This window comes from Schistocerca nitens, chromosome 9 (genome assembly GCF_023898315.1).
Source record: "Schistocerca nitens isolate TAMUIC-IGC-003100 chromosome 9, iqSchNite1.1, whole genome shotgun sequence".
Classification (NCBI taxonomy): Eukaryota; Metazoa; Arthropoda; class Insecta; order Orthoptera; family Acrididae; genus Schistocerca; species Schistocerca nitens.
This window is the reverse complement of record NC_064622.1, coordinates 457,387,937-457,401,634: the sequence shown is the minus strand read 5'-3', so window position 1 is coordinate 457,401,634 and position 13,698 is coordinate 457,387,937. Positions and strand designations below refer to the sequence as shown.

Genomic DNA, 13,698 nt, shown 5'->3' with positions numbered 1-13,698 from the left:
TCTCAGCTTGGGTTTCCTAATGCATGGTTTTGTTGGATTTTAACATGTTTTATAGAGTATTATTGTTTTCTTTGTTTGGTGTTTTAGTGTGACTTAGTACCTAAAGTGTCTGGTTAGTGTATTCTTGGGATGCTTGTAGTTAACATGTAGTGGGTCAGATCCCAATCTAATGATGATCTGGTATGGTGAGTGTTCTGCTTTTGCGTAGGATTGTGTTCTTTGTTGGATGACTGTGGTGATTGTGGGTGTGTTTGTGTCTATGTGTATGAGTGCGTTTGGTACGAACCAGGGAGCGTCTGTGATTATCCTAAGGGCCTTGTTTTGTACTATTTGTAGTTTTCTTAGGTGAGTGTCTGCGGCCATGCCCCAGACCTCACAGCCATAAAGAATTGCAGGAAGGACCACCATCTTCCATATTTTTAGCTTGACTTCGGTGGTCAGTCCGTTGCCCTTGAGCAATGGGTATAGCTGGTACAGCCTAGCCGAACCCCGATTACATGCGTCGGCTATGTGTGCATTCCATAACAGTTTGCTGTCAATTTTTAATCCAAGGTACTTTACTGTGTCACACCAGGGGAGGTCCCTTCCATCGATGGAGAGTTGACGGTTGGGTGGCCTTCTCCTGGTTGTGAACATAATTGCATTGCACTTTGTTGGATTTAGTTTGATTTTCCAGAAGTTGCACCATTGCGTGATCTGGTCGAGGTGCCTCTGGATGTTCAGGACGATGTAATTTGGGTTCGGGTGGCGGGCGTAAATAGTTGTGTCGTCTGCAAAGAGGGCTAGATGGGTGCTGTCCCGCTTCGGTATGTCATTTGTGTACAAGCTATACAGGATGGGTCCCAGGACAGAACCTTGGGGCACTCCTGCCTCGATTGTCTTAATACTACTCTTAAATCTATCCATATTGACAAAGAATTTCCTATTGCTTAAGAACGAATGGAGGATCTTCAGCAGATGCTGGGGACAGTCATACTGGTGGAGCTTGTAAAGTAGGCCGTCGTGCCAGACGCGGTCGAAGGCCTTTTCAATATCTAAGAAGACTGCCCCCGTGCTGTGCCTGCTTGCCCTAGCCTTGCAGACCTGCTCCACCACACGGGTGGCCTGGGAGATGGTGCTGTGTCCGGCACGAAAACCAAACTGCTCAGGGATGGTGATGTTCCTTTCGGTGAGGAAGTTTTGGAGTGGCTTTAGGATTAGTTGCTCCAGGACTTTGCCTAGTATGCATAGGAGGGATATGGGTCTGTGGTTCTGGGGAAAGAGGGGATTTTTGTCAGGTTTGGGAAGTGTGATGACTTTGGCTATCTTCCATGCCGATGGGAAGTGGTTGTGTTCCAGGCAGGCGTTGAGGATGTTGGTTAGGAAAAGGAAAACTGAGTTGGGGAGGTGTTTAAGCTGTAGTGGCTTTATGCCGTCGGGGCCTGGGGATTTGGAGTTACCGATCCCGTTTATGGTTGAGCAGACTGTTTAGTAGGACATAGGCTCGAATACAGTGTCAGGGCGTCTTATCAGGATTCCTGGGACTGTACGAATGACTGTCTCTTCGTGCTCGTCGGCGTCTTCGTCGTCAATTATGTTCTCGCGAAACTGTAGCTCTAGCGAGTTGGCCATAGCTTCTGCTTTTTCAGGGGGATCGTAGACAAGTCCATTTTCGCCGTGGAGCGGTTTGATGGATTTTGTCGTCTCCTTACGCGACTTTACGATTCGCCAAAATTTCTGTGGGTTGTCTTGTGTTTCCTGAAGTGTCTGCTCCCAGCGTGCACTTCTGTACTCTTCCAGGTGGACCCTCACTTCTTGAGCTAGGCTGCTCGCTATGCGCCTGTCGATGGGGTCTCTGTAGGCCTGCCATCGTTTCCTGAAGCGGCGTTTAGTGCGTAGCAGCTCTTGTATTTCCTCTGGCTGGTCTTGGCGCCTGTTCAGGTGTCTAGTCCTAGTGGTTGTTTGCCTGCTGCAGACTTTTAAAATGTCGGTAAAGTACTCCACAGCATTTTCTATGTCCCTTCGGTTGTTGAGCCTAGGGGGTTCTGTGGTGTGAAGGTCAACGAGCGTCCTGTATTCGTTCCAGTCAGTTTCGTACGTGTAGTAGGCCCTGTCTGCTCCTTTGTGCCTGGCACCGGCTAGCTCTAGGCCTACGGGGTTGTGGTCAGAGTCGAGGTCGTTGAGCACTATTGGGTTGAGTGCCCAGTGGAAGTTCTTAGTCACAAATATATCCAAAATGTCCGGACGGACAGTTTCGTTTGTGTGGAAATGGGTCGGTTCGTCAGGGGCGACGATGCTGACCTCATTATGGTTTTGGATATAGTTGTGCAGTGCCCTACCACAGGAGTTGCTGACCCTGCAACCCCAGGCTCGGATTTTGGCATTAAAGTCTCCACCAAGTATGACTATGGGGCCTAAGTTTAAAAGTAAACCTATGTCGTTAGTGGGGATGTTCCTACCAGGGGGATGATAGACTGCAACTAGTATTACTGTTTTGATTTCAATTGCACTTGCCTCGACTCTCTCGAGTTGGGGCAAGTCGACTAACCTATGGGCTAACCTATTTTTAACTAGTACTAGTGTGCCGCCTCCAGGGCGGTTTACTCTATCATTCCTATACATACTGAAATTTCCTATAGCTAAGGTCTGTTGTGGGCGCAGGTGCCTCTCTGATATGAGCGCTATATCGACACCATTGTCATCGAGAAAGTGCTCCAGCGTTTGCTTCTGATTCGAAATGCCATTGGCATTCCAGTTTATTATGAAAAGTGATCTTCTTCGATTACGGTCCATCAAAGAAAGACAAGATAGATGATGCTATTATTAACAGCTTTGACAGCTTGTCTGGGACTGCTTGAACTTGCTCCACCGTTGATTTGATGGTGCTGATTACTTTGGGTATGTTGAAGGACCCCAGCACGCTGGCTAGCCCGTGCAGTTGGGTCAGTGTGTCGTCAGCTGCAGCTGAGTTGCCTGGCGGGAGGCTCCAGGCCGACTGCGCGCGGCCAGCGGCCGGCAGTGTGTGCCTCGCCGCAGCGGCGAGGGAGTGGGGGGCGGCGGCTGAGGTGGAGGGGACAGCAGGGCCTTGTTGCTGAGCGCGTCCGCACGAGTTTAATATGGGGAAGTTCTTGGGATTGATAGCAGGGGCCGGATTTGATTTCCCAGCTTCCGCTTTTGGTCTGTTCTGCATGGATTGCGTGACAGCGATCCACGTGGGGCATTTCTTGTAGCTAGCAGGGTGTTTACCCTCACAGTGAACACATGTTGGGTCTGCTTCCCTAGGCTCTTTGCACAGGGAGGTAAGCTGTGGGCCTGCGCACTTGACGCAGCGCGGATCCAACCTGCAGTTTCGGCTGCCATGGTGAAACCTCTGGCACCGGTAGCATTGTTGTGGCCCTTCCTTCCTCCTGTACGACTCTATTAGGCATGTCGTGTAGAGAAGCCTGTTTACTTTATAGATATCGCCTGCGTTTTGTCCCTTGACAATGGTGTGCAGCAGCCCAAAAATGGAGGTGGAGCCCCTCCACGCCCACACCGGCATGATGGCCAACACAAAAGGTCTACTGCCATCTCTGCATAAGGGTTAGTATTCACTAAAGTGAGGTGTCGCAGGATGTGGGTGCTGCGATGTTTGCGTACGTCTGGTTAGGATTAACCATTAATACGCGCTCATCTGGAGATAGATTGGTCGAAATCTGACGAAGGGTAGCGGTTTGAAGGGCAGAGGAAAAAAAGTGCCAAGACAAGAGCCAAGGGAAAAAAACCTCTGCGAAAGTTAGGTCGGGCGGCAAGAGCAGTAGCGGTTGTCTTGCTGCCTGCGATAGGTTGTGCAAGGATAGGCTTTGTTAGTAGTGGGTATCATGCATGTCGATACCTTGATGTGCGTTTGTGCTGCTCGGCGGCTGGCGCTGGGTGCTGGTACAGAGTCCTCGTTCAGCGTCCTGCAACCTGCAACAGTTAGTTTTGTTATCGGTCTTGTGTCCGATGGTCATATACCGGAGGCACAGTGTGAGGGAGTGTTGGCAGATTGTTCCTGCGTCTGTGGGCCAGCTCGTCGGTGTCCCTGCTGTGGCCTGTTGGTCGGCTCTAATAGCAGCTGGTGGTTGCCAGTCAGTGTTGCTGATATGCAGGGGCTTACCGACGTTTGTCGCTGTTTGCGTATGTTAGTTTACCATAGGTGGTTATGCCCTAGCTAGCAGTGTCTTTGGCCGCTTGTGTTTCCACCTGTGGTTGTGATCGTAGTTTCCCAGAGTGAGGATGAAAGGATTGTTCGAGTGTCTCGAGTTCCTGTATAGTCGTGTGGCGTGTTTTTTGAATACTTCCTTGAGGGTATCAAGGCGGTATTCATGGTGAAGACCCACGGTGCGTGTGTAGCGTGGAGCATTGCTAATGATTCGTAGCACCTTGTTCTGTATGATCTGCAGGCGGCGCAGTCGTGTGGGAGCTGCATATCCCCAGACGGGAGCTGCGTACGTCATCAGAGGTCTAATCCGTGTCGTGTATAAGGACCTCGACACCCTCCTATTCAGTGTCCTTTCCCTGTTGAGAATTGGGTAGAGGTGTTTGAGCCTCGCGTGCGCTCGGTTGGCAACGTATTCGATGTGGTCCCCCCATGTAAGTTTCCGGTCCAGCCAGACACCAAGGTATCTGACTTTCTCTCGGAAACGTGTTGGGCGTGTATGTAGTGTTATCGGTCTACAGTGTTGGTGTTTGCGCAGTAGTTTCGGTCTGCGTGTGAACAGAACTGCTTCGCACTTGTCGACGTTTACTTTAATACGCCATCGCTCCAGCCAAGGCTCAGCTGTTCTGAGTGCTGTCTGTATTCGTGAGTTGATGTTCGACGGTTTCCAGTCTTGCGCGAGGATGGCTGTGTCATCCGCGTAGACGGCTAACGTCGTGTTTCGTGTCGCTGGGAAGTCATTAATGTACAGGTTAAACAAGATGGGCCCTAGGATGCTTCCTTGGGGTACTCCAGCTTGGATACCGTGTTGTGTTGATTGTTTATCCTGCACGTTAGTGTTGAAACATCTGTTCGTGAGATATGAGTGTATGAGACGTACGAGTCCGTCCGGGAAACCAGCTTCGCTTAGTTTGCGTATGAGTCCGTTGTGCCAGAGACGATCGAAAGCCTTTTCGATGTCTAGGAACACGGCCCCTGTGGCTTTGTTCATGTTGTAGCCGTGTGTTATATGTTCGACTACGCGGAGGAGTTGTTGTGTTGACGAGTGGTGGTTCCTAAAGCCGAATTGCTCCGGTCTTAGGGTGTCGTTGGCAATGCAATGCCTAGTGATACGTTTTAGTATTACCTTCTCAACAATCTTGCTGAGCGAGCACAGCAGACTGATGGGTCGGTAATTTTGTGGGAGGGAGTGGTCTTTCCCTGGCTTCCTGAACGTCAGGACCTTGGCCGCCTTCCAAAAGTCAGGGAAGTGTTGGTGTTTCAGGATGGCATTCGTTAAGTGTGTAAGGTATTCTACGGCTTTATCCGTGAACTCCTGGAGGACACGGTTTTGAATGCCATCAGGCCCAGGGGCTTTTCTAGCGTTGGTGTGCTTGATAGCCCATGTGACTTCATTTGTGCTAGTACGTCTTATTTCGTTGCGCGAGGGCTGGGCTACAAGTCGTGTAACCTCCTGGTCCGTTTCAAGTATGAATGCTGGGTCTGAAGGAACCAGATTCGGCATGAAAGACGCTGCAAGTGTTGTGGCCATAAGCTCTGCCTTCTCCGTCGCGGAGTAGGCTGGGCCGTCTGGTCCTTGTAACGTGGGGATGTAATGTTTCTCCCTGGTGAAGTGTCTGGCCAGCTGCCACACGCCAGGACGTGTGGTATCCAGCCCAGCGAGTTTCTGTCCCCATTGTTCGTTTCTGAATGTTTGAATTTTATTCCGTATTATGCCCTGGAGTCTGTTGACGTGCAGTTAATAGAACGGGCGCTTGGTACGCTGCCAGTATCTCCTGAGGCGGTTCCTCATTGAGATAAGGCCCAGGATTTCCTGGGGCAGGGCCGACAAGTGTTGTCTTGGTGTTGTAAATGGAATGGCGTCAGTCATTGCGTCTTGGACGGCAGTTGTGAGAGCCTGCACAGCCTCATCGATTTGCTGTGTGTTGTTAATTTCGTGGGTATCAGGAATGCGACTATCAAGCGTTTCCTTGAACAGTGTCCAATTCGCACGCTTGTAGTTAAGCATCCTGCGTGGTACGATGTCCTGCAGTGTCTCTTCCATGTGCAGTATTACAGGCATGTGGTCTGAGTCCAGATCGTTTTCAACCGTTAGGTTGAGTGTGCATGTGATGCCCTTTATGAGGGTTATGTCTAACACGTCTGGCCTATTTCGGGCCTGTGTGGGCACGAACGTGGGAACGTCCGGTCCAAGTATAATGTAGTTTCGGCCTAGTGCGTGTTCGTACAGTTTCTTGCCGTTGGAGGTTCGTATTCGTGAGTTCCAATCAGGGTGTTTTGCGTTGAGGTCTCCAGCGGCTATTACCCGCGGTGCTATGTTGAGTACTGTGCTGATATCGCGTGTTACTATGTTTTTAGGAGGATTGTATAGCGATACCAGTGTGGTGTTGGCTCCGTTGAACTTGACCCTGACGGCCGTAGCCTCTAGTCTTTCAAGTGCTGGGAGCTCGATGTTCGTGTGGTCGATGTCTCTGTGTATGATGATTGCCGTGCCGCCTCCCCTCCTGCCATCCGCTCGGTCGGTACGATAGACGCAATAACCTGGGAAGTTTAGTTGTTTGCGAGGCGTAAGCAGTGTTTCGTTCACAAGAGCGATTCGGATACCCTTTCGCTAAATGAACGCGGCCATCTCGGCTTTTTTGCTTGCGATCCCGTTGGCATTCCAAAACAGGATCTGTGTGATAGTGTTTAAGTCTGCGTTTCGGGGCTGGTGTGGTGTATTATCCATGTAGTAGTGTAAAAAGCGGTGTGATAGTGGCTTGGAAGCTAGTCCAGTTGAGCGTACGCGACATGAACTGCATGAAGAGTTGTGAGACACACCCCGTAATCTTCGTGACTGTTTCGGTGGTCGTGCGTCCGGGGAATAATGTATCCGTTATTCTCTGGAATGTTGTCGTAATGTTGGTCATGTCGGCCTGCGAGTTATTGGTCGTATTAACGGCCGCTTGTTCCAGTGTTGGCGTTTGGTGAGGGCTGGCCTGCGAGTCGGTTGATCGTGTGGCAGTTGTAGGCGCCTGTGTACTTTCTGTGGTGAGTGGGTGTGTTATGTGGGTTGTTGAGTTGGTGTCCGGGATGTGTTCGTGGGTGTTGGTGTTCTGTTGCCTGTTTACTTGTTGTGGTGCGGTCGTGTTCCTCGTGCTGCGGCTGTTTCTCCTTCTTCTCCTCCTCCTCTGGCGCTGGGGTTGTCCCTGTGTAGGTGCGGTTTCTGTAGCCTGTGGTGGGCTGCAGTTCGCGATCTCAGGGGGTAGGGTGGTGTTGTTGCTTATTTTGTGTGGTGTGCCCGGTGCGGGTGTGGTGTCAGGTGTTGTGCTTGTCTGTTGTGTGTCTGTTGCTGGGGGTATTTGCTGAGCGTGTTCTGAGCTCTGGGGCTCCTCTGACCGTCCCGCGCTGCTGGGGCTGCCAGCGACCACTCCAGCGAAGGATATTCCACTTCTTACTGGGCCCGGGGGCGGTTTTGGGACTGTGATGGCGGTAGGTTTCGCATGTTTCGCGATTTTGCGCCTCAGAGCTGCTTTGTAAGCAATGCACCCTCTGTAGTTTGCCGGATGGGCAGCACCACAGTTGGCGCACTTGCGAGGTGCTGTATGGGGGAGTTTGCAGCGTTGGGTTGTGTGACCGCCAGCGCAAATCCGGCTGCGGGGTGCGAGACCGCATCTGATACCCGCGTGCGCATAGCGCTGGCAGTTGTGGCATTGTTGGGGGGTGCGCGGCGTGTTGTACACCTCCACATTGACGACCATGTGAAGAAATAGCTTTATCTTCAGCAGGTCGCGGGATTTGGCCGTGTCGGCCAATTCCGCCATGTAGTTGTGAGACGGTCTCGCTGTGCCGAACTCTGACATTCGGTTTACCCGAATGCACTCCCACCCGAGGGCAGAGAGTTCATTGTGTACCGTTTCGGTTGGGGTTCGTGAGTCTATCCCCTTTATCACGTACTGATGTGTCTTTTCCAGGACTGTCCTGTACGTGAAGTGTTCTACCTTCCTTTCTTTGAGAAAGTCCAGTAGATTCGTGTAGTCTGCCTTGTTCGCCACGTACAGTGCGGCGTGTTCCCCGGTGAGCTTAGAGTAGTATGTTGTGGGGGCGTGCTGATTGTTAAATTCCTTGTTTAGGAGACTTTGGTCTCCGTAGTTGTGAATGATGACCGGTGGGAAGCCGGTCGCGGTGTTGTTAGTGTTCTGCGTAGCTGCTTGTATATTTGTGGTTGCTGCAGTCGCAGGGTTGTTTGTGTTGGTCCCTGTGTTGTTGTTTGTTCTCGATGTAGATGGTGTTGGCAGCAGCGCTCGGCCGTTGCCTCGTGAGTTTGTGGGCTCACTTGTTTGCGTATTTGGCTGCTGTTTGCGCCTTGGGCCGACCTGCTGGTCCTTGTAACGTGGGGATGTAATGTTTCTCCCTGGTGAAGTTTCTGCCCGTCTTCATCTGTGTTTGTTGTGTCCTCTGTCGGCTCTGGCTCCTGTTCCGTCGGTGCCTGGGCCGCCAGAGGTGAAATAGGGGGCATGTCTTTCTGTTGTTCAGCAGGTGCCTGTGTGTGTAGTGTGGGTGTTTCTGTTTGTGTGTTTTCACTGCCCATCAGCTCTGCGATCAGCTCCTGCTGTTCCGCGATCTGTTTGTCCTTCAAGGCTACCTGCTCTTGGAAGGTGGACAGTGGGACGGAAATGATGGCGGGAGTAGCCGGCACTTCAGCCTCTTGTGCTGCAGCTTTGCTGCGGGTAAGTGGTGGGGAAGCACAGGAAAGATCGGACATCTTTGCTGTTACAGGAGTTTTTATTTGGATAGGAAGGGATGGATGCACGACAATTTGCTTTTTTCACGAGAAGACAAAATTGCTTTTTAGCGAAAGCGCTGTGTATCGTGTACCTACAGAAGAGGGGTATCCCTACGTCCTATCTGCGCGGAGTGCAATGCGCGGCGCAAGAGAGCGCGGGATGAAGAGAGCGGCCTACAGTGCGCGGGGTTATCCGACGTGAACGGGCCCCTGACACTGAGATTACCCTACCAAAGAACGGGAGAGTCCCGCTGGGGAGGTTTGCAACCGAAGTTGCAGGGAGTTGAGCCGAAACTCTTGCCACTTAGCGCCCGAAAGCGTTAAGCGGCTTGCGCGGGTTCGTGCCGCTCAGTAGAGCGTCACTGGCAGCTACGCCAGTAGCAGCTTATTTGAGACCACTCCGAGGAGCTATCAGCGGGCAGCTACGCTAGGTGCAGAGAGCAGCGTTCCGCTCGTGTCGGCTGCTCGACTGCTGTCTCTCGGTGCAGCAGCCGTGTGCATCAGTTTGGAGTTGCAGCGGGTGTCCTATCGCGCAACACCTTTGTTTGGAGAAGTCTATAATAGTTTATTACTATTGTTCCTTCTAATATGTGGTTTGTCCTTGTTAGAAAAAGTCTTTTGATTGGCTAAGTTGCTCAGCACTGGAGCCTTGAGATGATTCGTGGTTAAGCTTGATTAGTCAAGCCGCAACAAGTCTGGCCACCTGGTGGTGTTTGACCAGTGTGGCCTATGTCCGAGCTCGCGAATCAGTGGATTACTTGCGTGCTCGGCATTTTTGTAGAACTTCTTGGCGGTTTCCTTGAACCGCCTTCGAAGTGGCAGGATGTCGGCGACGACGTGTAATTCCTCCGAGGGAAAATCTCGTGGTAGGTGGAGTGCCAGCTTCAGAGACCTATTTTGGATCGTCTGCAATCGGCGTAGGTTGGTCTCCGCTGTGTTGCCCCATACGACCGCTGCATATTCCAGCAGGGGGCTTATTGTGGCCTTGTACAGCGTGAGACCTAAGTGGGCAGGAAGCGTTGATGTTGGGTTTAGCACAGGGTATAGCAGACGTAGTCTACCCAGTGCTTTCGCCCTCACCTCTTCTATATGTTGGCGCCACGTTAGACGCTTGTCTATCGTGACGCCAAGGTATTTGACACTGGCACTCCACTCTACGGGGCGTCCTCGGACTGTTAAGCGTGGCAGTCCCGGTGGAATGGGTCGTCTTGAGATAAGGATGGCCTGCGACTTTTCAGCATTGTAGGAGAGTCTCCATTTGACTGCCCACTGCGTCAGGTCTTCTGTGGCCGTTTGTAGTCGCCTTTGGAGGATGGCTGCACTTCTGCTGCGGCCGCAGACTGCGGTGTCGTCTGCCTAGAGAGCGAGTTTGATTGGCTCTGTACGCGGCAGGTCCGCTGTGTATAACGAATAGTGTGTCGGGCCTATGACCGAGCCTTGTGGTACACCCGCGAGTATTCGACGCTCCGTGGAAATTCCACTGGCAGCTCGTACGTGAAACGTCCTATCCTGCAGATAACTCTGCAGGAGACTCACGTGCGGCGTCGGAACCCCCAGTACAAAAAGTTTGTACAGGAGGCCTTCGTGCCACACGGAGTCAAAGGCGCGAGACACGTCGAGCAGAAGAGCGCCGAAGTACTCACGTCGGTCAATGGCTCCGAACGCCTCTTCCGTTAAGCGCAACAGTTGGTGAACCGTCGAGTGACCCTGCCGGAAGCCGAATTGCTCATTGGGCAAGATTCCCTCGTCTTCATTGAGCTGGTGGAGGCGCTGAATGTACAGTCTCTCGAACACCTTCGACAGGGCAGGTAGTAATCTGATGGGGCGGTAGTTCTTCGCCAAGCGGATGTCTTTCCCTGGATTGGGAAGCGCTACCACCTCAGCGTGTTTCCAGCAGCCTGGGTAGGTGCCGGTCTGCAGTATGCGGTTGAAGACGTTTGCCAGAACATCCGCTGCTGTGTCTGGCAGCTGCATGAGAAGAATGTTGCTAACCAGGTCAGGGCCTCCTGCCTCCTGCCTTCTTGCTGTTGAGTGCGCGGAGTTGGACGGTGACCTCGTCTGCGCTGATCGGTGTAATGTCGTGGTCCTCATCCCTCGCTGCCATGAAGACAGGGAGGCGCTCCCTGACGAGCTGAATGTGGTCTGCGTCCACTGGGTTTTCGATCGGCGCGAAGTTAGCGGCGAAAGCGTCTGCCAAGGCATTTGCCTTCGCATTCGGCTCGCTAACGTAGTCCGCGCCGACCTGCAAGGGTGGTATCTTCAGTGAGCGGCGCAGGAAACCTTTCACTACCCTCCAGGCGGTGCCATCTTCGATGTTTAATTGCGTAATTTTGTCTGCCCACTGCTGTTGCCTGTGAGCATCTACGACCGCTTTGATGTGATGCCGCATCCTGTTTAGCGACCTTTTTATCGCGGGATTTCGCGTCCGTATCCACTCCCGTTGCAGCCGGTTCTTGGACGTAATTTCGTCTAGAAGATGTTGCGGGAGTTGCGGTGTTTGCCTGAAGTTGTCGTCGCCTTCTCTCCTCGCCGTTACGGCAGCTGTAGCGGCTTGGACGATGCCTCTGGTGAGATGTTGTATGGCAACTTCAGCTCCCGCTAGCGCTGGGTCCGGTGTTTCCTCCAGTGCTTCCGCGACTAACTCCTTGTATCGGGGCCACTCTATCTTCCGCAGGTCTAACCCTCTGCGTTCTGGGGGCGCGACATCAGTTTCCAGCTCGAAAATTACTGGCAGGTGGTCTGATGACAATGCCGTCATGGTACTGGCGGTTATGTTTCGACGTATTCCTTTGACTACAATGATGTCCAGTACGTCGGGCTCGCCTCTCGATGGGTAAATAGTAGGATCGTGCGGTCCTATTACAACCGCCTCATGGCGTTCGGCGAGACTTTGTAGCCGGCGGCCGCTTATATTTGTCCGCCGCGAATTCCACAAGCCGTTCTCGGCGTTGAAGTCACCACCTAGCAGCACTTGGCCTGGAAGTGCTAACAGTTTTTCAACGTCATCGCGATCCAGGTGCCCCCTTGGCGGCCTGTATACGGCGACGAACGTTATTCTGCCTTGAAAGGTTTCCACGGCTACTGCTGTTGCTTCGGTTGCTGTCAGTGCCGGTAGTTGTAATTGGTGGTGCTTCAGGCTGCGTCTGATGTATACTGCCGTTCCTCCTCCAGCTGTCGGTCGGTCGTATCTGTAGCATGCGTAATTTGCTACGCCGACTCTGACCCCAGGTTTCAAATGCGTCTCCGAGACTAGGCAAATGTCTATGCTCTCGTCTCGGAGCATTTGTCGGAATTCCGCGTCTTGTGTGCGCAGACCATTTGCGTTGAACACACACAGTTTAATTCCTCGAAGCGGCTCCGCCATGCTGGTGTTGTTGGAAGTTTGCTTGAATGGCCTGGTTCACCGCGGCCGTCATTCGGGCTGGGAGCTCACTGATCGCGTCGAGGACGCGCGTCATAAGTTGCTCCATTAAGCCGAACATGCGCTCGAAGAAGGCGCAGTAGTTCCCAAATGAGTCTGGGCGCTCACTTTGTTGTGCGCCGCTCGTAGCTTTTGCAGGTGGTACGGCCATGAGGGCGCCATTGCAGTTTCCTACGCGATGGCGGTCTGGTGTTCGGGCATTGTCAGGTCGCCGCCCGGGGCGTGGCCGTAGAGCCGGGAAGTCCGCCATGTTATCCTGGAACGGCGCGTTGCAGTTGCCATCTTTCTTTTCTGGCGCAGCGGCGTCCTGGCGAGGCGCAACTGGATTGGCTGCCGCGTTGCGGCGAGGTGAGGTAGGCGGCGCTACCTGCGCGGAGCTCGGTGCGGGAGGCGAGGACGCCCCCCATTGGCTGGGCGCGGTAGGCGGAGCTTCCTGCGCTCGGCTGGGCGCGGAGGGTGGGGCTGCCGGCGATTGGCTCGGCGTGGTCGGCGGAGCTACCTGCTTGCGAGACTGGCCGTCGGCGGGCCCTTGCGCGGCAATGGCGGCGGCGCGTGGGGCTCGTCCACCATTTTGTAGCATAGCCGGTGCTTGCTGCTGCCTGGGAGCTGGCTGTGGGGCGGAGTTACCTCTGTACGATGGCGACTGCTTCTTCCCACCACGTCGTCCTCGTCGCGCGCGCCGGTTCTTTGTTCCGGCTGCGGGGGCGCTCTGTGTGCCATTTCCCGCCAAACGTCTGTTTCCCGCCGAAACTGCGCCTTTCTTCGGTGTTTCAGCTTTCAGAAGGCGCTCGGCAAATTCTATGTGTTTGATGCACCCGCGGAACGTTGCGACATGCTCGCCACCGCACAGTTTGCACTTGGGAGTGAAATCTTTGTGGCACTCCTTTCTTATCACACGCACTGGCTGGGTGCGGTTCGGCACACCGTACACAATATTCTTGCATTGAGCAATATCGTTGCACGTGGCCTAGCGTAAGGCAGCGGAAACACTGTGCGTGACCGCTTCTTTGACGTAGGCTCTCAGGTGTGACTTCACATGGGCCTATCATCTTAATTTTAAAAAGTTCGCGGTTCTGGTCCGTGTTTGCGGCTGTTACGAGCACTAGAGGGCCGCGACTGTTTGTTTTGGGGTCCCTCATTTTTACTACAGAGTACATAACAAAACCTTGCTGTTCTAGGTCCTCCTTCACATGTTCGTTCCTGTGTTTCATTGGAATCCCTTTGTACACAACTTTAATGGGCTTCTTACGGCTAGCAGAGTACGTCTAGTACGGAAGTCCTAGCTGAGGCGCCTCATTAGTTAATTTAATGTACAGCTCGGTGGTCTTCACTCGGATCTTATATAGATCGTTC

The 13,698-nt window shown here is 53.0% G+C and overlaps 1 protein-coding gene across 1 annotated transcript; it reads right to left on the bottom strand.

The window, feature by feature from the left end:
* Positions 1-12,262: 12,262 nt before the first annotated feature.
* Positions 12,263-12,925, bottom strand: LOC126204316 (uncharacterized). Its single transcript, XM_049938701.1, has one exon. The coding sequence runs from the start codon at positions 12,923-12,925 to the stop codon at positions 12,263-12,265; it is 663 nt and encodes a 220-aa protein (XP_049794658.1).
* Positions 12,926-13,698: the final 773 nt, after the last annotated feature.

What these genes read in the sequence shown, in the direction of transcription:
- LOC126204316 (XM_049938701.1), bottom strand. Translation starts at nt 12,925, where the DNA reads ATGCTACAAAATGGTGGACGAGCCCCACGCGCCGCCGCCATTGCCGCG.